This window comes from Hoplias malabaricus, chromosome 3 (genome assembly GCF_029633855.1).
Source record: "Hoplias malabaricus isolate fHopMal1 chromosome 3, fHopMal1.hap1, whole genome shotgun sequence".
In the NCBI taxonomy this organism is placed as follows: domain Eukaryota; kingdom Metazoa; phylum Chordata; class Actinopteri; order Characiformes; family Erythrinidae; genus Hoplias; species Hoplias malabaricus.
Window position 1 is genome coordinate 51,338,208 of NC_089802.1, and position 21,004 is coordinate 51,359,211.

At 38.7% G+C, this 21,004-nt stretch overlaps 2 protein-coding genes across 3 annotated transcripts; one reads left to right on the plus strand and one right to left on the minus strand.

The window, feature by feature from the left end:
* Positions 1–2,637: 2,637 nt before the first annotated feature.
* slc2a11a (solute carrier family 2 member 11a) lies at positions 2,638–10,095 on the plus strand. Its single transcript, XM_066663864.1, has 12 exons — positions 2,638–2,692; positions 3,135–3,233; positions 3,413–3,573; positions 4,910–5,034; positions 5,201–5,330; positions 5,496–5,644; positions 6,184–6,371; positions 7,624–7,734; positions 8,265–8,366; positions 8,775–8,850; positions 9,098–9,225; positions 9,496–10,095. The coding sequence occupies exons 1-12, from the start codon at positions 2,654–2,656 to the stop codon at positions 9,712–9,714; spliced, it is 1,527 nt and encodes a 508-aa protein (XP_066519961.1). The 5' UTR covers positions 2,638–2,653; the 3' UTR covers positions 9,715–10,095.
* Positions 10,096–10,191: 96 nt separating this feature from the next.
* Positions 10,192–20,998, minus strand: patz1 (POZ/BTB and AT hook containing zinc finger 1). Of its 2 annotated transcripts, XM_066663863.1 has the most exons (6): positions 19,578–20,998; positions 18,747–18,810; positions 18,483–18,654; positions 17,770–17,931; positions 15,923–16,135; positions 10,192–12,883 (listed from the first exon to the last, which is right to left on the minus strand). In XM_066663863.1, the coding sequence occupies exons 1-6, from the start codon at positions 20,735–20,737 to the stop codon at positions 12,426–12,428; spliced, it is 2,229 nt and encodes a 742-aa protein (XP_066519960.1). In that variant the 5' UTR covers positions 20,738–20,998; the 3' UTR covers positions 10,192–12,425. The 2 variants fall into 2 exon arrangements, with proteins under 2 accessions (XP_066519960.1, XP_066519959.1); XM_066663862.1 differs by lacking the exons at positions 15,923–16,135; positions 17,770–17,931 and having other exon boundaries at positions 10,199–12,883; positions 19,578–20,993.
* Between the last annotated feature and the right edge of the window lie 6 nt (positions 20,999–21,004).

Below are 21,004 nucleotides of genomic sequence, written 5' to 3' on the forward strand. Positions count from 1 at the left end.
TGTCTTACAAAAAGTGTAATTTTTCTAATGAAGCAAGTTTGGGTAATGGGCAAATTTGGGTCCAGAAAAAAAATCCCAGAAAAAAGTTTCAGCAGATCGTGAAATCAGTCATTTTGGCATAAAATCTTGGAGAGGATTTACATTTTTACATTTTAATTTTACCTCCTCTGTAAATGAATGGTGGCAGAATTCTAAAATCTGGGTTTACTGTGCGAAATGACTCTGAACCGAACTTTTCAAGCATTTGATTAATCCTAGGCTCAAAATTAAGGATCATACTGGTTTAAATAGTCACATCTCTCGCGCCACCTACTGACTTCATAAATACATTACAATACAATACACTGAAGTAAATTGATTATACAAGATTGAAACAAAATGCAGGCCTGCTTTGTATCTGTGCAATGCATTTTAGAAAATGATCTCAATTTAAAAAGTGAAATCAGCACATGAATAGATATTAACAAAAAAAAATAATAATAATGTCAGTAAAATGGGTAAATATATTGGGTTAAAATATCATGATTGTAACAGTGTTATCTTTCCTTCATATCATCCCGAATGTCTCCTATAAGAGACATTAATTACTGAGACATTACTTAACCAGGGACACGTTTTTATCTGAATCATAATCCTCAGCTTGTCTACAAAGTGCATTCCACACTTTTTTAAACCTGCAGTTGTTCAGTCTCTTATTTAAAAAACTTCAAATCAATTATTTTTAGCAATGTCCAACTTATTTTAAAAATGGCATTTGTTTCAAAATGTTTGAAATGTTATTTCCTAGCTGCTTTTACACCTAGCATGTTATGACAAATTTCAGTCTGGTTAAAAATCTGGTCTTGCTAACAATCACAGATGGTATTCTCATAAATGCTTTAAGCACTTGATTGTTCTGCATGGAACAGTTGTGAACAGGACAAATCATAAATGATAAGACCATCACTGTTTCTTTTATCGCTCTTTTGTGCTGTCCCACAAGATTCCACACTAGAGCCCGTACTTTTTTCATTTTGCATTATATTCACCCAAGAGGAAGCATCTTTCAAAAATATATTATTTCTTTTCACATTGTGTGTTTTTTTTTTTTTTTTACTCTTTTCTGATGCCTGTATGTCTGGATTTTCTTCTGCTAAACATGTGAGTTTTAAAAATGTATTTATAAATCAAAATAATGCTAAAAATGGCGGCAGGTACAGCAGGTAGTGTTACAGTCACACAGCTCCAGGGACCTGGAGGTTGTGGGTTCAAGTCCCACTCCGGGTGACTGTCTGTGAGGAGTTTGGTGTGTTCTCCCCGTGTCCGTGTGAGTTTCCTCCCACAGTCTAAAAACACACGTTGGTAGGTGGATTGGCGACTCAAAAGTGTCCGTAGGTGTGAGTGAATGTATGAGTGTGTGTCGCGCTGTGAAGAGCTGGCGCCCCCTCCAGGGTGTGTTCCTGCCTTGCACCCAGTGATTCTGGGTAGGCTTCAGACCCAAAGCGACCCTGAACTGGATAAGCCTTTACAGATAATGAATGAACTATGCTAAAAAAAAATGCAAGAGTGCTTCATCTTCTTTTTTATGCTGAGAGATACTCAGGATACTCATACTGTAAGGAGCTTATGTTTTTCTTCTCAGATTATTTCATAGCTGCATTTTTATGCTTATTATTAATTCATCAATAACACTTGTCATTTGAGTGTAGGTCTATAGCTGCATGTGGCCAAAGACCAAGAGCAGTTCCTTGAAGTGTAGAATATTGCCCCTGGTAAGAAAAAATTAACATCTTTTTAACATAGAATATATTTACAATTTTACACCAAAAAAATTAAATATCTACAGATGCAAGAACAGTGCACACACCTATGAATATTATTTGTTTGTGTGGTGTTAGTTGTTCTCAGACAGCCTGGTGCTTGAAGAGTGACTGTTCCTTGAGAAATATATACTGACCTGTGATTAGCACTTAATCTCCAAACTATGTCATTAAAAACAACGGGAAGAGGCCATCAGCAAAGGAACAATGTTCTTCCATCACTGTAGAACTGGATGAAAGTTGACTTTGTTGACTTTGTTGGGAACCTTCAAGGCCTTGATTTAGACTGAAAGGGACACTTGTGGACGTCATTAAAATCTTATCTTTATTGATTACACTTAACATATGGCAATGTGTTTAAACACAAAAAGTTATTTTTTCCATCCATCATTGCACAGCAGTAAAATGGCAATGAACACACAGAGACAACAGTGATTAGGGGTCAGTGAACACACACACATTCAGAGAGAGAGAGAGCGCTGTGGGCAGTCTTGGCAACAGTTGGGGGTCTTGTGCCTTGCTTAGGAGAAGACAGCACTGTACCTTTACTGCCCCCATTTTTCCTGCCAGTCCAGGGTGTGGATCTGGCAATGTTATGTGAGAGCCACTTAATAATTTATATATGTATATGTTCTTGTATGAATAAGTATAAACTTGGTAAAGGAGTTGATGTTGAACCGCTAGGCTACTTATTATACTGTATTACACACACAAAACCCTGCAAGGTCTCCCCCTCCCACTCTCCCCCTCCCTCTTTCTCTTGCTTTCTTTCCCAGAGTGTCAGATCACAGTTCTGTACTCAGTGTTCTTGCTGGTTTCTTTTCTTGATTCAGAAACAACTAAATCAGTCCACAATGAGCTCACATGGCCAGGAAAAAAACAACAGAGAGAAGGTGGGTTGATTAAAATTAAATCTTTATTTTTAATTAGATGATCATTTTGGTAAAACTGAATGTTACATATTAGTTTTCTATTCCATATCTTACACTATTTTATGTTTATATAACTTTTTTAATAAACTAAGTGCTTATTCTCATGCTGCTTTACTGCAATACGTTATGGGATTATTACATTGCAGGAGTCATTAATACCCGTCAATCTGTTAATAAGTTTTTGGAAGGAGAACATTCACACGTTCTTACTTTGCAGGCCACTCTCAAGGCTACTTGTTGCACACAATTTTCAGTATGAATTTCACATAGTGATATTGTTGTAAGGAATAACCCATAATGCTGTTTCTTTATCAGTTAAGCTCATTAAATATGAATTTAGCAAGCCAGGCTTGTGTTTCTGTTTTATTACATTGCACTAATTTACATGTGTTATGTATGGCAGGGCCAAGTAGGTATTCTGACATTAATGGTAGCCTCTGCTGCAGTTGGGGGAACAGTACAATATGGATATAACCTTGCCATTATGAATGCACCTACTGTAGTAAGTAAGAGGAGAGTCTATCATGCTTTATATGTACGTGTGTTTCTGTTGAGGTGTGTGTATGTCTCAATCCATATATGTCTAAATCCATATATCTATTAAATCTGTATCCAACTATTATTGTATTTGTTTTTTCTTATTTATTGTATGTTTTCTATCCATTGTATGTTTCCCTGCAGTATATTCAAAACTTCATTAATGAGACGTTTCAAGAGCGTTGGGAGACACAGTTAGAGATGTATGAAATCACACTTATATGGACCTTCATAGTCTCTATCTTCTCATTGGGTGGCCTGACCGGAGCCTTGGTCGCTGGGCCCATGTCCATCCACTTTGGGAGGTATAGCCTCCCTCTACTTCAGAATTCACAGTTTTATAAAATATTTGTAAATCTGGCCATTAAGTGTAAATTATTTAGTCTGGAGATATGTCTGAACAGGGCGGCACGGTGGCGCAGCAGGTAGTGTCGCAGTCACACAACTCCAGGGGCCTGTGAGGAGTTGGTGTGTTCTCCCTGTGTCCGTGTGAGTTTCCTCCGGGTGCTCCGGTTTCCTCCCACAGTCCAAAAAAACACACGTTGGCAGGTGGATTGGCAACTCAAAAGTGTCCATAGGTGTGAGTGTGTGAGTGAATGTGTATCTGTGTTTCCCTGTGAAGGACTGGCGCCCCCTTCAGGGTGTATTCCCGCCTTGCGCCCAATGATTCCAGGTAGGCTCTGGACCGACCGTGACCCTGAACTGGATAAGCGGTTACAGATAATGAATGAATGAATGAATGAATGAATATGTCTGAACACATCAGATATAAGATATTCCACAGGCCCAAGTAAGATGAAGTCAAATGGAAATTATATATATATATATATATGCTTCAGTTCTTTAAAAATCCACAGGTTTTTTTGTCCGTCCTTCCACTGTGAGAGGAATGCTCAACATTTTTGGGTAGTTTCCCAAACAGGGATAAATCTTAATCCTGGAATTTTTCGTCCTTTCAATGGAAAATCAAAATTCAGAATGCTGTGTAGTCCAGGACTAGGCTTAATTACGGTCTGGGAAACAAGCCCATGAGACTGAGAGAATGAATAATTGTCAAGTAGCCACTAATAAAAATGCAAATGAAAAAGAAATAACTGATATTACTGACCAAAAAAAAAAAAAAAATACAAATTAGCACTGCAAATGGGCATTTGGTTTGTAGAATAAGGATTTATGCACAGATTAGTCTATATGTGTAAATGTGTAAAAGTGATTAGATGGATCATGAGGACAGAAAACTCTAAGGCTGAACATTATGTGTAAAATATTACTTTTGTAAATTAGTTTGAAAGAATTTATAATAAAGCTAAAGCAAGCACATATTACATCCTGAAAAATATATTTTACATGGATGATGATTTTCTTCATTCCTGCTGAAAAATAATGAACATTTACTTGATGGGCACAGTAAATGGAAATTATATGTATATGTAGATTTACATATATTACACATGTAGGTCGGTAACAAAACTATGGAGTGTGGCTTTATTTGTTTTATGTTCTATTTGTTTCTGTCTTTTGTTTTTTTTACTGAAAGTTCTTCAGTAATGTATTTGAAACCTGACCCAGTTTACTAATCTATGTGTAATTATTAATCCATGTATTGTGTGTATGAATACATAATATTCACTTGCCCTTCAGGAAGAAGACTTTGTTACTGAACAACATTTTTCTAATGTCAAGTGCACTGCTGGCTGTGACAAGTCGACAAGCTCGGTCCTTTGAAATGATCATCATCTCCAGATTTCTGGTTGGCATTAATGCAGGTGTGTAATTTAGAAATTTAAACCTCTACTGAGGCCCAGTCTCTATGTTTGTCCAATGTGTTCTGTTCTGTTCTGAACAGTCACTGATATATATGTCATTCCAACTCAAATTGTCTTATGCAGAAAATGCCCTGAGAATATGAACAAAAAACCTATTTGTTTGCAGGTGTCAGTATGAATGTACAGCCAATGTATTTTGGTGAAAGTGCTCCAAAACATTTACGAGGGGCTGTGGCCCTATCCTCTGCAGTTTTCACCTCTTTTGGAGTGGTGATGGGACAAGTGGTGGGTCTGAGGTGGGTCCAGACTTAATATTGGTAGCAGTAAACAGTGACAGCTCTCTAATGAATTTTCTCATGTCTACCCTATTATGCTTTAAAACTACAGCTCAATTTTCTTTTTCACATATCATTTATATTTATCATAATGTCAGTAACAATGCAATATTTATCACTCTGCAGGGAGCTGTTAGGCTGTGAGTCATGCTGGCCATACCTATTAGCTAGCAATGCTGTCCCAGGCTTTATCCAGCTCCTCACACTGCCCTGGTTCCCTGAGAGCCCGCGTTACCTTCTCATTGACTGCGGAGACAAGGAGGCCTGCTTAAAGGGTAATCAGCTCAGGTTTTTTTTTAAATGATTATGTTCACAAGAACATAAAAGAGGTCAAGCTCAGATGCATAGAATGGAGCTCCACTGCTACACATCCCATTGCTGTGGGGGCTTCAAAGCTTCTAGTCTATGCTTGGTCTTGAGTGTGATGACCTTTACTTTTTGCACAAATACTTTAGAACATTCAGTTTCATTTCAACACTTTCTATGGAGTTGTGTGCACAACTGTATGTAGGTGCAGAAATAGGTGCAACTTAAAGTAGTGAATTTACTCATTATTAAGGTGTTGACAAAATATTGGACATAGTGTGTATGCTTTAGACATACTTGATGCCTACAGGTGTATTCTTTTAAAAAAAAGGGCATCTTGTTACACTCCAAAGGCTCGGTTTTGTTTTTTAACAGTTTATTTTTTTTGTTCTACGGAGCTTAAGGTTATCCTCCATCAGATCTCTGAGACTACTGACTTTATTCAGTTTGTAATATTATGTTTTGAAGTTGTGTTTTTGTATGGTTAACTGCGCTGTGTGTTGAGCAGCTCTACGGCAGTTGCGTGGCTGTGAAGTGCAGAAGTCAGAGCTGGATGAGATGATGCAGGAGCAGGCAGAGGCTGAGGGAAAGAGAGCACAGCATCCTTGGGAGCTCTTCACTGACCGCAGCATTCGCTGGCAGCTCATTTCCATCACTGTTCTCAGCAGTGCCATGCAGATGTGTGGAAATGACTCGGTGAGTGAGACTAGTCTGAAGCCAAAAGTTGCCCTTCTCATAGGATTAGAGGCTGATAATAAAGTAATAATACTCAGGATAGTTAATAAAAACATGAAGTTAGGGGTAACAAAGATTATAAATCTCGGTTCAATTTCAATTATTGTTTCTGTACCTTCAAATGAATTAGTACAATGGTCAGTGTTACAATATATTTTGTTTTTGTACTATTTCTGCTGGTCAGTTCATTGTAAAAATTCAGACAATTAAAAAGAGCAGATGTTAAAAATAAGGTTTTGGTATTACACTGACAGTTTAATTATCACAGAGTTCTTTATGAATCCCAATTCTTATAATTAAAGTTCTAAAGTTCTGAACCTAAGAACTTGGATAGAGATCATTCTTCAGAGCACATCATTATCTGAGCAAGAGTATCTTTCCCCACTGTAATCTGACACCAGTAATAAGAAGACAGCAAAGGTGTCAGGGCAGTGAAAACAACATTTTGCGATGGATTCTAAATTTGCCACTTCTGACAAACAGACTGGACCGAAAACTTCTGTAAAAACAGAAATTGGGTTGTTTTTTAAACTAATGAAGAAAAAGAAAACACTGTACATTGTATTTTTGTTACTGTATTTTCATACCTTTCCTTAAATTGTTAATATAAACTCATAAGATCACATGAATTTCTAATCTGCAATTAATTTTATAATACCACAACTTTACAGGACAATTTAATGGAAAATTTACAGGACTGAACCAGTATCTAACTACAAATAATATTTTGTCTCAGTAAGAGACTGGGAAACTTGAGATCTTTTATTAAAGTGGATACAAACTCTTATTTTTTGATACCTGTCTGTGGATATATCTCTAATCTGTATGTGGAAGGTTTAGTAAGTGATACATTTACATTTACGTTTACATTTATGCATTTGGCAGATGCTTTTATCCAAAGAGACTTACAAAAGAGGATCTAACATTCGAACTACAGCACAAGTCATACCTTTTTAGTCATGGTATTCTCTGAAATGCTGAGTATTATACAGCAGCATTGAGCTGTTACAGATGAGTAAAGGAAAGGAAAAGGAGTGAAAATGAACTACACAAAAACCACAAAAGAACTGACTTAGTAACATGTGCAGAGAATTTAATATCAGAATTCCCTTTATCATTACTCCTTCTCTCTGAATTTAGTTGTTAAATGGTTCTAGAATAAATATGTATGTATTTATAAAAATGAGCAAACAGTTCTTTTCTCACTTCTCAGATTTACTTCTATGCAACGTACATATTTCAGGAAGCAGGCATTTCTGCTGAGCACACCCAGTATGTGACCATTGGAACTGGCACATGTGAATTCACTGCCTGCATTCTGTGCGTAAGTGTTTAACAGGAGTTAATCTTCTCTTGTGTTATGTAACTGTTCCCCTTGGAGAAGAGGCAGCTACTATGGAGTCTTGATCTGTGGCAGTTGTGACTTCATTCATTTCAAATGTTACACTAATTAATCAAAGTTGTGTAGTTTCCAGTGCCAAGACTACATTTTTGAGGTAGTTCTGGACTACCACAGTTAAAGGTTGCAAGCTGTGACCAAGCTTACTGTAAAGGTGAAAACCAAATCAGAGATTGGATGAATGTTTATTAATGTTTTGGATGTTGAGCATGACAAATTTGTGGGCGGGGCAAAAGTTAAATTATAATTCCAGGCGACAATGAAACAAGTCAACCAACTTGCACACCCCTGCTCACAATATGTTATTCTATGTGTTCAACATGTTTGTTTTTTTCTGTGTTGTTTTTAAGATTTAAATATTGTAAGGAAATTTGCACATCCATTTTGTGTGAGTCAGTGAATGTGGGTGGGCCTAGACCTCTGGAACTCTGATAGTGTGTGTGTGTTTTCCCCAGAACCTGTTGATTGAACGTCAGGGCAGAAGACAGCTTTTAATGGGAGGCTATGCATTGATGACTTGTTGGGCTATAGTCTTCACTTTGGCTCTGTCTTTTCAGGTGGGCATTAGTAATCAATCATGATGCTTAACAAATATTTTGTAATACAAATTCTAGGTTTAGTCAACAAAAATAAAAGAAAATTCTTCACATTTTATTATGTCATTTAAACAGTTAATTTAATTAATTCTAATCATTTGTAGAGAGTTCCCACAGTTTAGTTGCTACAAATTATTCAGCTTCTTAGCAGTCCTGAGTCCCGTGTCATCCAGGTTTCACTAATATATATATGTTCTGAAACCTTTATTCAAACATTTTACAAGGAAGCTGATAATGTACTGGTGCTAATAGTCATTTGAAAACATTCAATTAATACATTTTAATTCATAATTTATATGAACCAACAGCCTAGAAATTTTGTATGAAGAATAACTAATAATCAGTATTGGTTATATAATTTTGTCCTAGAATGCGACTCCCTGGATGCCCTACCTCAGCATGGTTTGTGTATTCACATACATACTCAGCTTTGGGATGGGACCAGGTGGGTGAAACTCTTCCACTATAATGACACTGCAGGAAATACTGCAGTACTTAACTGTAGTAACAGACCATAACTCAATCAATAATCCAACTCTTACATGTATGACAGCTTTTTAAGTATAATAAATAACCAGCATATTGTTTTAGGCACCCTGTTGAGAAAAGCAGGGTAGTAGATCCTTTAGTTGAGATCACAAGTGTGTTAGCAACTACAAGTCATTTGATAATGGGTTACATTTTCTCCATAGCTGGTGTGACTGTAATTGTACCGACAGAGATTTTTAATCAGACGGCCCGACCAGCTGCCTATATGATTGCCAGTTCCCTAATGTGGCTTAATCTCTTCATTATTGGAATGGTATTTCCTTTCCTTGTGGTAAGAAAATGAGTATGTCACACAGATATAACACAACACACCCTTACAAATCATATGATCTGCAGCTGTAAAATGCCTGTATTGTCCCAAACATTTAAAGGAACACTATGTTGTATTTTTACATTACAATTACAGCTTCATGATTAACATGATGCTTCACTGACTTGGAAATAGGAAGAATAAAGCTTCTGTCATTGCTATTGTCAATACCAAATCTTACCCAGACTTTTGTCAAATCTACCCAATTTCATTTTTCTCTCCCTTCAACAGAATGGGCTAGGCCAGTTCTGCTTTGTGCCGTTTGGTGCCATCTGCCTCCTCGCCTCACTGTATATTGGGGTTTTTCTGCCAGAGACCAAAGGAAAGACACTGCCTACCATCACAAATGAGTTCAACAAGCTTAATTTCCATAAACAGGAGAGAAGAGAACAAAAGTACAATCAAGCCCATTATCATCTAGGTGAAATTTTACACTCTACTGCCCTATAAATTAACAAAGTTGAATTAACACATTCATATTCATAATTTTTGCTTCCAAGATGCTACGTATCAAAAAATTCACCCACATAGTGACTAATTTGTGCCTCGTGTTGAATCAAACCTGCTTTCATTAAGTACTATTTAAAAGTTAACAGATTTTTTGTTTTAACCTCCAATTCTGGATATAGTTCTCCAGTACAGGACCACATGATTGAGGTTTTTTTTTTTTTTTTTTTAAACTTTAACTACTTCCCTAGAGCTGGTGCTAGGAGAGCAGGTAATAGAGCACCAAAATATAACCTGATAAAATTCCTACAAAAAGTGTGTAGGCTATAAGTAAACCTCGTGGAGGGATGAAAAACAAAAAAAAAAAAAAAAACTTGGTTACACTGTGCTTTTGCTGCTCCTCTTAAACTGCACTAATATGATAATTCTCAAATACAGTTTTATTTTATACTCATCTCTGTAGCAAATAAACAGAGACACAAAACAGTGTACAAAACAAACATCAATAGAAAAGTATGCCTATATCCAAATGTCCAAAAATCAATTAAATTTTCAACATAAATTGCAAAAAAAACAGCTTTTTATCAGAGAACAAAGAATACCAAACATACATACAAATGTATAGTTTGTTCTATGTGCATGTCTTTATAAATGTGTCAATGCAAGTCACTTTGTCCATGTACATGGTTGTTCTTAAGATGGTCCTTATAATGACGTACTTTCCTACACATTGCAGTTCACAATCAGTACTGGGAAGGCACTTTGCAACATACGAATATACAAAAATGTAAGCAGAATACAAACACACAGACACACAGGAAAAACAAACAAACAAACAAAAAAAACAAACAGTATTTTAAGAAAGAAAAACATTTCCAGTGGAAAAAAAAATGTGCCACTCATGACATGAGACAATGCGTCATTATAGTCATTGGAGCGCTGAATCTTCCTCAGGGCCCATGTTGTAAAATAAATAACTTTTAAAATACCACAATTAACCTAGAAGGGATGGTCTAAAGACAAGAGGAATAACCTGACAATGAATTATGTTATCTCTAGACAGTGAGGTGAATTTAGTTTAAAAAACATTCACTGAATTAGAGGTCAGCTAGTTCAATCTGCCACAGTGATGGAAATCTGTCATTTCCATAGGAATCCCAAACAGGGTTCATTTGGGAACAAAAATGAAAAGCCTATTTTCTCAGTTTACACATTAATAGAGTTTAGGCAGAAATGTGTGCCTTGTAGCTAGCAATATCTATTCAAATGTAGAAAAAGAACAAATGGTAATAACATCTGCATAATTTACAAAAGAAAAAAAATTATTAGGGCCTTTATAATATTAATAATAAAAAAAAAAAACCTTGCACGATTGCAGTATCTGCGTGCATCCACAATCTGGCACACAAAAAGCAGGCCTGTCACATAGAGAGGGTTTTTCAGTAAATATGCGGCAGTTAAAGGATCATACCTGCCATGCATTTTGAAAACATTGGTGACTTTGTAACTAGTTACACATGCTGACAGTAGATTATACAGTCAAAGTAAAATAAAGGAGAATTTAGACGTGAAACATAGAAAAGCATACTCGTTTTATATAATCACATAATCTGATCAAATAAGACATAAGATAACTAACGGTACCAACTTAATAAAACTTAGGCTTTGTCTTAACACATCTTTTTCCATACAATCCTCCACTCATTCAAGAAGGCCAAGGAAAAATATATACACACACAAGGACCCAACCCACATAGATTAAACAAATTAATTGTTGGCCTTAGAGAGATATATATACACACACTGGATAGGAACTCTTAAGTTAAGCAGGAATGTATTGAACCTCATAGAAAAATGATATATTAAAAAAAGCCCTCTGATTATATTACATTCTGAAGATAAAGAACCCTGGCACACAACAATCAGGCTCACTCACTCACACATACATATACACACACACACACACACACACTCTCTTGCTGCTTCCTGTTGAGCACAATTCAAAGACAAAATAGCACAGCACAGATCTAAATTTCAACAACTTTATATAAACCATTTCATAAAGGAGACTGGGACACATATCAATAAGTTAATAAAATATACTCTTCATTTCTTGCAATATCTTACAGTCATACCTGAAATTGGTCCCTGCTGAATATTCAAAACTCACATGCACTGTAACCCAAAACAGTCCATCTTGCAAATATCTAAGATACAAAATTAATCTGAAATGAACTAGGGTTTGAATTAAGGTGAGGTTTACGTTATTCATGTTCAGTATTAAATAATGTGTCTCACTGATTTAGACAGGCTTGGCCGAGTAAAACTTCGTATGTGTAAATGTTTGGATTGCCGCAGATGCTTTAAGATACTTTAGTAAGATTGTTTTTGAAGGAAACGGCTGGGAGGGGCTTCATAGGTATATCATCTATGTCAATTGTGTAAAGTTTGTATGATTGCAACAAATGGGGGGAAAAAAAAAACAAAAAACAATTGAGTAAAATGGAGAAGCTGATTAGCTGCATTACACCAACAAGAAAACAGAATGGAATACCTATTGAAAACGCAAGTACAAATGAACAAATATGTATTGACATTAAGCAACACAAAAGACACAGAAGTAGTCTAGGATATTGATGATACAAGGTAGATTGCAGTCAGTCTGAAAACTAAAGCTGTCCAGTAAGAATAAGATTTTAGCCCTCAATGGGCAGTCACTTCTCTCCTAAGCCCATAGCACTGCTCGCCACCTCAGAGTCCACCAGTGAGGAAGCAAATGCTGACTGGACGATCTGAAAACCAAACGATTCGAGCAGTGACATGTTCTGTTGGGGAGAAAAAGGTGAGCCCAGATCCCCTAGGCTGGACCCTGTCCCACCATGTTTCCTATGCACCCTCTGGTGGTGCTTGTTGAGGTAAGACTTTGTGCGGAAGGTCTGGCCACATTCACCACAAGCAAACTTCTTTTCTGGGTCCATTTTTTGCTTGGAGCTACATGGCACAGCTGCTGATCCTTCAGCCTCTCCGCTGAAGATTAAAGAGGTGACTTCTAGCTCCTCACCCTCTGCCTTATGCTCAGGCTTCAGCTCTGTCCCATTAGACAGGTCCCCGAAAGCAGTGTCTGAAGCATCAGAATCCTGATGGGGACATTTCCCAGCATTCTCCTGCCCGTCTGAGGTAAACACAGAGTGGGAAGGGGGAGGGCGGGTCAGAATAAATAAGAAGGGGCAAGAGAGGAAAGGGAGAGAGGGAGGAAGCAAACAACAACCTCACATTAGGCTAGAAATTTCATCAACAAATCAACTGATATTTACATGTATCCTGATACCAGAACTCATAAGCACCAATCTAACAGAAACTTTTACAGAACCAATAAGGCTTAAGTTATGGGCAACACTGGTAAATCAGCCAAGGATGGAAAAAACATGCTGCTCATTACATTTTCAAAACAATCATGACTTTTAATCATCTTAATTATGATTGTTGGCATGTCTTTCATTAGAATACATGTTCATTCACATAGGGTCCAACAGCAGCCAGTGCAATTGTAATTTTAGACTTTATATACTACTATATATTTTAAATACTCTTTATGTGGTACCTTTCTGACCAACATGATTGTTACTTCTTCCTTGATGAATTCTAATAAACTGCCTATCCCTAATAAACATAGCACTAGTTAAAAGCACAGAAGGAATACCTCTGCAGATACAGGTACAACTTCAGAACCACTCACAGTTCACCCACATGAGCATGGCACATATCCAACAAACAGGACAACACTTGAAACCAGGTCAACCTCTATATCTAACATAATAGAAAATACAAATAAAAGAATCTGTCATGTGGGGTTATATTACAATTTAATTTCTTCCTGCAAATCATGACTGTACTGAGATTGGATTATCGATTAAGCAGGTGTGAATAGACTTGGTCCCACTTAAATCTTCATACTATCTGTAACATTCATACAATCTGTAACAAGTGTTTTTTTGTAATGTAATGTTCACAGAAACGTAAAGGAAACTCAAAATATATTTTAACCCAACAATTATATGAAACTAATAATTCTAATAATGAAAATTGCTGCACTTTCTTTGCCTGGATCAAAACCTATTAAAATGACTCAGTCTATTTTTAAGCTCATAAAACAAATGAAGTCTGATTAGTCAGGTTGAAGGATACCGTTACATGCTATCAACTTATTTACTGCCATCTTAAACAGCCGACATCAAATAGGATGATTCCACAGAATCTTGTATCCTGTGTCAGAATAAGATCCATTGTTTTAGAATGATGCTATAGAAAGTTGTATTAATCCAGCCAGTTAGACTTTTATCAGTCTTTAACAATCCGATTTGGATGCTTTACCCTATTGGAGACCTTTTGTTTTTCACTCGCAAGCTTTGGATGCTACAAACCATTTTTTTCCCTAAAAACTTCCAGGTTACACTTGTGCCCAATCCCATTTCACCCCTTGCCCCCTTCATGTAGCCCTACCCCTCCATTCTAACTAGGCATAGGGTTTCTCAATTCTTCTTAGGGTAGAGGGGTAGGGCCTAGTGTTAGGGCAATACAGCCGAGAATTTTTAGAAGTACACTTTAAACTTAATGTTATGAATGCCATATGAATCACAGGTGAGATGACTGTCTGCGATCAAAGAAACCCACCAATACCTACTATCTCCTTTAACAAAAAGTATAAACAATGTACTATCTTAGATTTATGTAGTTTGTATTTTCAATGTATTATGTCCCCTTACTTCAAAAAATGCATAAAACATTGCTAGTACTATGCTGTCATCTCTGTATTTGTTAGCTAGTAGGTTTTCACACCTGCACTTCGTAGTCCGGTTTAGTCAAACACTGGTTAATTTACACCATTGGTGCGATGCAGGTGTGAACGCAGTAATCACACTCTGACACGGACCAAAACAACCGTGCCAAGACCCTTGAGAGGAAATGGTCTCTGTCCGGCCCCAAATGAAATCTGGAGCAGTTTGTTTGTGGTGTGAATGTGATCTGTCCCTGATTCGACCCAAATATCAGGTGAACTCAAGTTTGCATTAAACAGCTCACATAGCCAGGTGTAATTTGCATTATGCATGACTCCACAACACAAACGCCCATACAGGTCTGACCAATAAGCGAAGAGAGCATTCTCACTTGGTTTGTTTTGGCATGCATTGATTTTTTACTTTGTGAAAGCAAACTAAATTTAGGGGAAAACGCTCCAAGTATACAATCTCATGAATAGAATCTGACCAGTTTTAAGGGAACGGCAACAATTCTAGTGAACAGCTTTTCTTTTGTTTGTTTGGTGGCTAAAGTTAAGCTTGTGTGTAAGTTTTTATTCACTGTTAATTACTACAAAATCTTGTTTGCAACATTTTCTTCAATTATCGTTCTGATGATGTATCAGGGTTTTGAAGGGTTGTCCAATTGCATAATGGAAAATTTTAACCACTGCACCTTGGCACTCAGTTCCAAAAGGCAAGATGACCCTTGAAAACAAGGGGTAGGTGTAAAAATAAGAAATGGAATTGGGCCTTGAATTACAGTTATTATAGTATAACTATATATTAGAATTATAGTATAACTAGTTTCAATATGGTGTGTCACATTGGCCCACAACACACCTCCAAGGCACACTGGACCCCATTCACAGCCAAGACAAATGCTAATACCAATCACAAACTGGGCAAAATAAGTGGTGTGTGATGACATTCTGGACACCAGTGTTGAACTTTCTTTTGTTTGCACAGTAAATTTATTCTGAATACTCTGATCCACAAATGATTTTCATCCACAGGATTGTCTATTATTGTTTGGTAAATTTACACGTGTTTTTTATACCAGTAAAACAAAAATAGCAAATAACAGCCTGCACACCTAGCACTTATCAAACCACCAACAACCATCAAACCACATACTCAAGAGTCCCTAAAACCACTTATTTTGCTCATTCCAGTCAACAAATCATTAGCTGTGTTTAAAACCATACACTGCAGTCATAACGATTTCTTGAAAGGCATGTGTGTAATGTTTATTGTAACAATCAAGAAAACTTGATTTCAATTACTTTTTGACCGAGATATAAACAATAGCCATAGCAGACAGAGCAATTAGCTGCCGTAACCCAAGTAACACTCTGTTCTACAAGCAACATTTGTCTCGTCCCATGCCCACCCTCCAGCTGGTCGATACTGACCTGCGAGAGGCCCATGCAGCGGGAAGCCTGGTGCTCCAGCAGAACGGCACTCCCAGAAATAGGGAGTCGTCCCTGGCTTGCCCAGGAGCAGCTCAGGCTGTAAACCAAGAGCAGGAGGGCCTGGCTGGGGGAGAACTGGAGGCCCAGAAAGCCCCCGAAATGACCCCTCTGTCTCAGGAAAGGTAACCAAGAGACGGCGACTGGTGCAAATGTCTGCACAGTCAACCAACCCAACAAGAGAGAGAAGACATGAAGGTTTGAGACAGAGAGGCCATAAAGGGGAATTTACAGTCAGTACAGTCAGAATGATGATTAACTTCACATCAGCTCATATGCTCTTCAAAGCATTACACTCAGTCTGAGCACTATCAGCACCGGTGAATGAATCTTTTTCCTTCATTACTTGCCAAGCCTGCAGACGTATTGTTGGAGCCCATCTTATGACACTGAAGTTCTGTACTGATGTAAAGTTAATGACTCAATTCTGATGTGCTCTTTGCTCTAATTCTTGAACACTAGCCAGTCAGCAACATCTACATAATTATTATTTACACCACACCAATACAAATGAACTAATAATTTGTCAATTTTGAGTGAAGGTGTGGAGTACACCTAACCTACCTGCCTTCTTGTTTAATGCTTCCTGTAACCATTCAACAAATCATGTAAATATTCGGTTGGCGGACCAATTATATTTGGACTTTTTTTAAACAAATCTAGCTCCTTAACTTCCTCCTCCACTAAACATAATAAGCATCATAATATTTACAGAGTTTCTATACAATGTAAAATTATTTAACTTCTGGGGCCATTTCCACAAAAACAAAAATAAAGAAAATTCCAACTTTTTCCTTTCTAATATCCTCTCAGCATACCCCAACAACAGGCTGCTGGTTTCAGTGGCAATAATTGTTTGAAAAAAGGTCCATTGAATCCAAAAATTTAAGATAAATGTAGGCTTACATTGACACATGCATTAATGGAAGTGGCTGAGAAAACGTTTAGCCAGCATGAAATGGAAATGACAGAAAGCAACAGACAGAAATATATTGCCATGCTAGCTAGAACAGCCATACTGAGTACTGTCTTCTATATTAGGCAAAACTAGTAGGGCTGCAACTATGATTCATTTGACAAAAAAGACAAATCAACCGATGACATTCATAACTGAAGACATTAATATGCAGGAAATGCATTAAAATGTTACCACACAAGTTTGAGATAAGAAACTATTTTGGCCATCGCACAGAACATTGCAGCCTTACTCCAAAGTGCACCTTGTCTTTGTACAGCACAAGCCAACTGCAGTGGTATGTACGGATACATGCAGTGTGGTAGCCATCACACCGTTTAGCCAACTTTTATCCATTGTTTCAAAATAATGATCAAGGTCAAGAGTTCCTGAAAATCAAATTTGTACACCAGAATAAAACACAGTCTTCTGCTTGCAGCCAGAAACCCTGTTAGCCACAGCTGCATATTATTTGATATAGACAGTAATGGTTTTTGTAGATATTTTATATTAGTGTTGCTATTTTAAATTCATTATAATCCTTTGAAATGCCTGATTCAAGTTAATGAATTACATTTAAAGTAGGACTTACACTTCTGTACGTATTAATTTTCCATCACGGTATATAAATGAAAAGTGTACAATAAGCCACATCAGAGCCAAAAGATCAAGGAATTAAAATATGATGGATATCAGCTGTGGTGACCAATTAACACAACTGTATGGGCTATGTATGAATGTGAGCAAGTGTTTACACAAGCAGATGCAGTATTTAGCAGCAGGGTGAAAGAGCGTGAGTGAGCAACAAGGACGCTGTGGGGAGAGGCTTGCTTGCCTTCCACTGCGCATTGGCGTCCTGAGTGGTAGGGAGCACCGTTGTGTGTCTGCGGCCCGTTGGCACGCGGCTCGAGGAACTGTTGAGCTGTGGAGGGAGGAAGCATGGACGAGCCGTGGTGTGTTTTTACGTGTACCTTTAGGTAGGACGCAGTGGAAAAACCTGAGACCATTGGAGGAGCAAAAAGCAAAACAAAAAAATAGAAGAAAGGAATGGAACAAGCAGAGATTTGTTTCACATAAAGATGACAATCTCTTATTTTTTCCCCAGAGATGATGATTTATAAAAGGGCTGGAATCTGCAAAGAAAGACTTTTCACTAAGAATTAACTCCACTTAACATTGGTTTAAAGTGCAGTGATCACTAATAGATCAGCAATCCACAAACTATTCTAAAAGAAACATCTTCACATAAATGTTCCTAGTCTTTGAAGCCATTATTCAGCTGAAAGAAAATGGCAAAGAGCTTGTTTTGACATAAAGTTTTCATTATTTCATGCATTATCCCCCCAGAGAGCTAAATGTCATAACATACATTGAACTGGTTTGATTCAATATTGTTTTCTACTAGAAGAATGAATTTTCAGTGAATTTAAAAACAAACAAACAACAATTTATGGCTGACAAACTAATTTGGGATAGAATACATTGAATGAGATTAACCTGTATATAAACAGAGTTAAGACTGTATGATTAACTGTGTTTTGGGGTTACCTTTATTGCATATGCTGCAGTAGTTGTGAGGTCCCTCGCTGTGTTTTTTCAGATGGTCTGTCATATAGGCAGCCCGTAAGAACTTTCCACACACTTGGCAGGGTATTTTATCCTCATGGCAGGCCAGGTGTGACCTTAGACGATCCCGTGTTGCGAACGATGCATTACATATCTGTGAAAGTACAGGTAAGAACGACATACATTTAAAATGTTCATTAACAGCACTTTATGCTTAAATTCAACGGGCAGTGTTGTTTCTCTCACCTGACATTTATGAGGTCTTTCTGTGGTGTGTACCTGTTTTATATGACCATTTAGATGATCTGGCCTGTAGAAAACACACACATTAAAATGGTATGTGCAGAGACACATGGAATAAGAAGCAAGGATATATCAAAAAATTACTTGTCCATTTGGGGCTGTGTGATAAGGAAGTAATGTGCTCAGAGAAGTGTATAGTGAGTGATATGCCATCATGAAAATATAATATCGCCAAATAGGCTATAATAACTATTCAAGAAAAACAAACCCACAAAGATTACAGCTGCCTGAACAGCACATTCATCTCATTAGAGAACTTGCTTAAACTTTAATGGAACTTAATAGGATGTGTCATAATTTTGCACCATTTTGGTTGGTACCATTAATATGAAATGTTAACACAATGCAAATAACCAGTTTTAAAAGTGTACCCAAAAATAAGAAAAATGTTGTGCAACAGTAACAATACTATTTATTGTGAAGAAGTATTTTTAGAAGCATGAAGTGGGATGTGAGAAAGTTTACATTATTAAAAATGGCACTACAGTTTTCCTTGTCTTGTTCCAGCTTACCAAACTCCAGAATTTCTCATTTTATGTACTGTGATTTTTGCTGTCCTGATATTTCATATATATATATATATTTTTTTTTTTTTTGCATATCACCCAGCTCTCCAAGACAGCTTCAGAAATAAGGGGAAGTTACATTTCTGGAATTTTCCACAATCAAAATAAAAGCTCTGGCGCTTTCAATATCTGACATAGATATATTCCATCTTTGGACACTTCTTCAAGCACTAGACACCTATCCATAAGCCTTCGTCCTGAGGCTCACCTGGAGAAGCCCTTCCCGCAGCTCTGACACACGTAGGGCTTCCCCACGGCTCCGTCGTGTGAGCGGACGTGGTAGGACATGCGGTCTTTCCTCTTGAAGCGCAGGCCACACACGGGGCAGGCGTACGGCTTTTCCCCGGAGTGCGACAGCTTGTGCCGGTTCAGGTGGTACACGTCTCGGAACACTTTTCCGCAGAGCTCGCAGCCCACGTGTCGCCGCGTCCTCTCGCGTTTGCGGTGCCCGTCGGCGGCAGTGTGCATCACCGGGACCCCGTTCTGGGGCGCCGGGACCGAGACCTGGGCCACGTCTGCGGGGATAAGCTCCCTCACATCACCGCTGAAGGCTCCGTGCTCGGCCTCATGTGTGAATATCTTCCCGCAAACGGTCTCGCCTTCGCTCACGGCGCCGTGGTGGAGGCTGCTGCTGTTGTTGTTAAAGGAGGAGACCGCTTCTTTCTTCGGCCTCCCCCTACCTCGTCTGGAGCCCGGAGATGCCTCGCCGTTTGCGGGGTTTTCTGCGAGGTGAGACGGGGACATGGACAGTCTCCTGGACGCGAGGAAGCCGTCTGTGCCGGGCGCCGCGCCACAACCATCAGAGTCTATCGCGCAATGCGAAGGTCCGCGGTCCGAGAACACAGCGCCGTTGGCCGCGTCCAGGTGCGAGTTTGACAGGTCTTTGACACGGTGCTCCCCTCCACCTCCGGCTCGTGACACCGGGACAAGGATTTGTACGTTGGACTGTTTGATGACCTCCTGGCAGATCTCGATCACGGAGCGCATGAGCAGGAACTTGGCGGCCGTCATGAGCTCGGGGAAACACTCCAGGCGCACGACGATCCGCGACGTGTACGCGAAATCGAGTATGTCGCGGAACACTCTCGGACTTATGGTGTGCATCTCCAGCTCTCGCCCCTCGCCGTCCCCGAGGCCATGTCCACCGTCGGCCTCCGGAGGGCAGCTGAACACCGATTCGAAGTACTCGCTGCACGCGGCGAGCACGGCCTTGTGCGCGGGGAAGCTCTCGTCGCCGACCCGCAGAACCACGTCGCAGAAGCGGCCTCCATCTTTCCTCTGGGTGTTGAGGTTGTGCAGCATCTCGGCGCTGTGCTGGCTCACCTGGTACGTGTAGGACGAACTCCACGGCTGCTCGGTCCTCTCCATTCCGCTCTCAAACCTCCGAGGCTCAGCGGCGCATAGGACGACGAGTAAGGGAGAAGAGGAGAGGAAAACAAATCTACAAAGCGTTTGTTTTAATTTTTAAAGCCAAGCAACCCTCTCTGCTTTAGCGTCTACCATGTTAGCAGGCACAAAAATGGCAGCCCCCCAGCTTCCTGTGAACTTTACCCCTTATTTGGAGGGGAGGGGAGAGTGTGTATGATGCGGGTGGGGGGGTGTTCGTCCTTGTTTTATTTGGCCTCATGTAGAGAG

Excerpts from the sequence above, each read along its gene's own strand:
- slc2a11a (XM_066663864.1), top strand. The coding sequence starts at position 2,654 with ATGAGCTCACATGGCCAGGAAAAAAACAACAGAGAGAAG. Across the intron at positions 5,645-6,183 it reads CAAGGAGGCCTGCTTAAAGG|CTCTACGGCAGTTGCGTGGC; the intron begins GTAATCAGCTCA and ends TGTGTTGAGCAG. Across the intron at positions 7,735-8,264 it reads TCACTGCCTGCATTCTGTGC|AACCTGTTGATTGAACGTCA; the intron begins GTAAGTGTTTAA and ends TGTTTTCCCCAG.
- patz1 (XM_066663863.1), bottom strand. The coding sequence starts at position 20,737 with ATGGAGAGGACCGAGCAGCCGTGGAGTTCGTCCTACACGTACCAGGTG. Across the intron at positions 17,932-18,482 it reads CTGCAGCATATGCAATAAAG|GTTTTTCCACTGCGTCCTAC; the intron begins GTAACCCCAAAA and ends CAATGGTCTCAG. Across the intron at positions 12,884-15,922 it reads GCTGCATGGGCCTCTCGCAG|ACGGGCAGGAGAATGCTGGG; the intron begins GTCAGTATCGAC and ends TGTTTACCTCAG.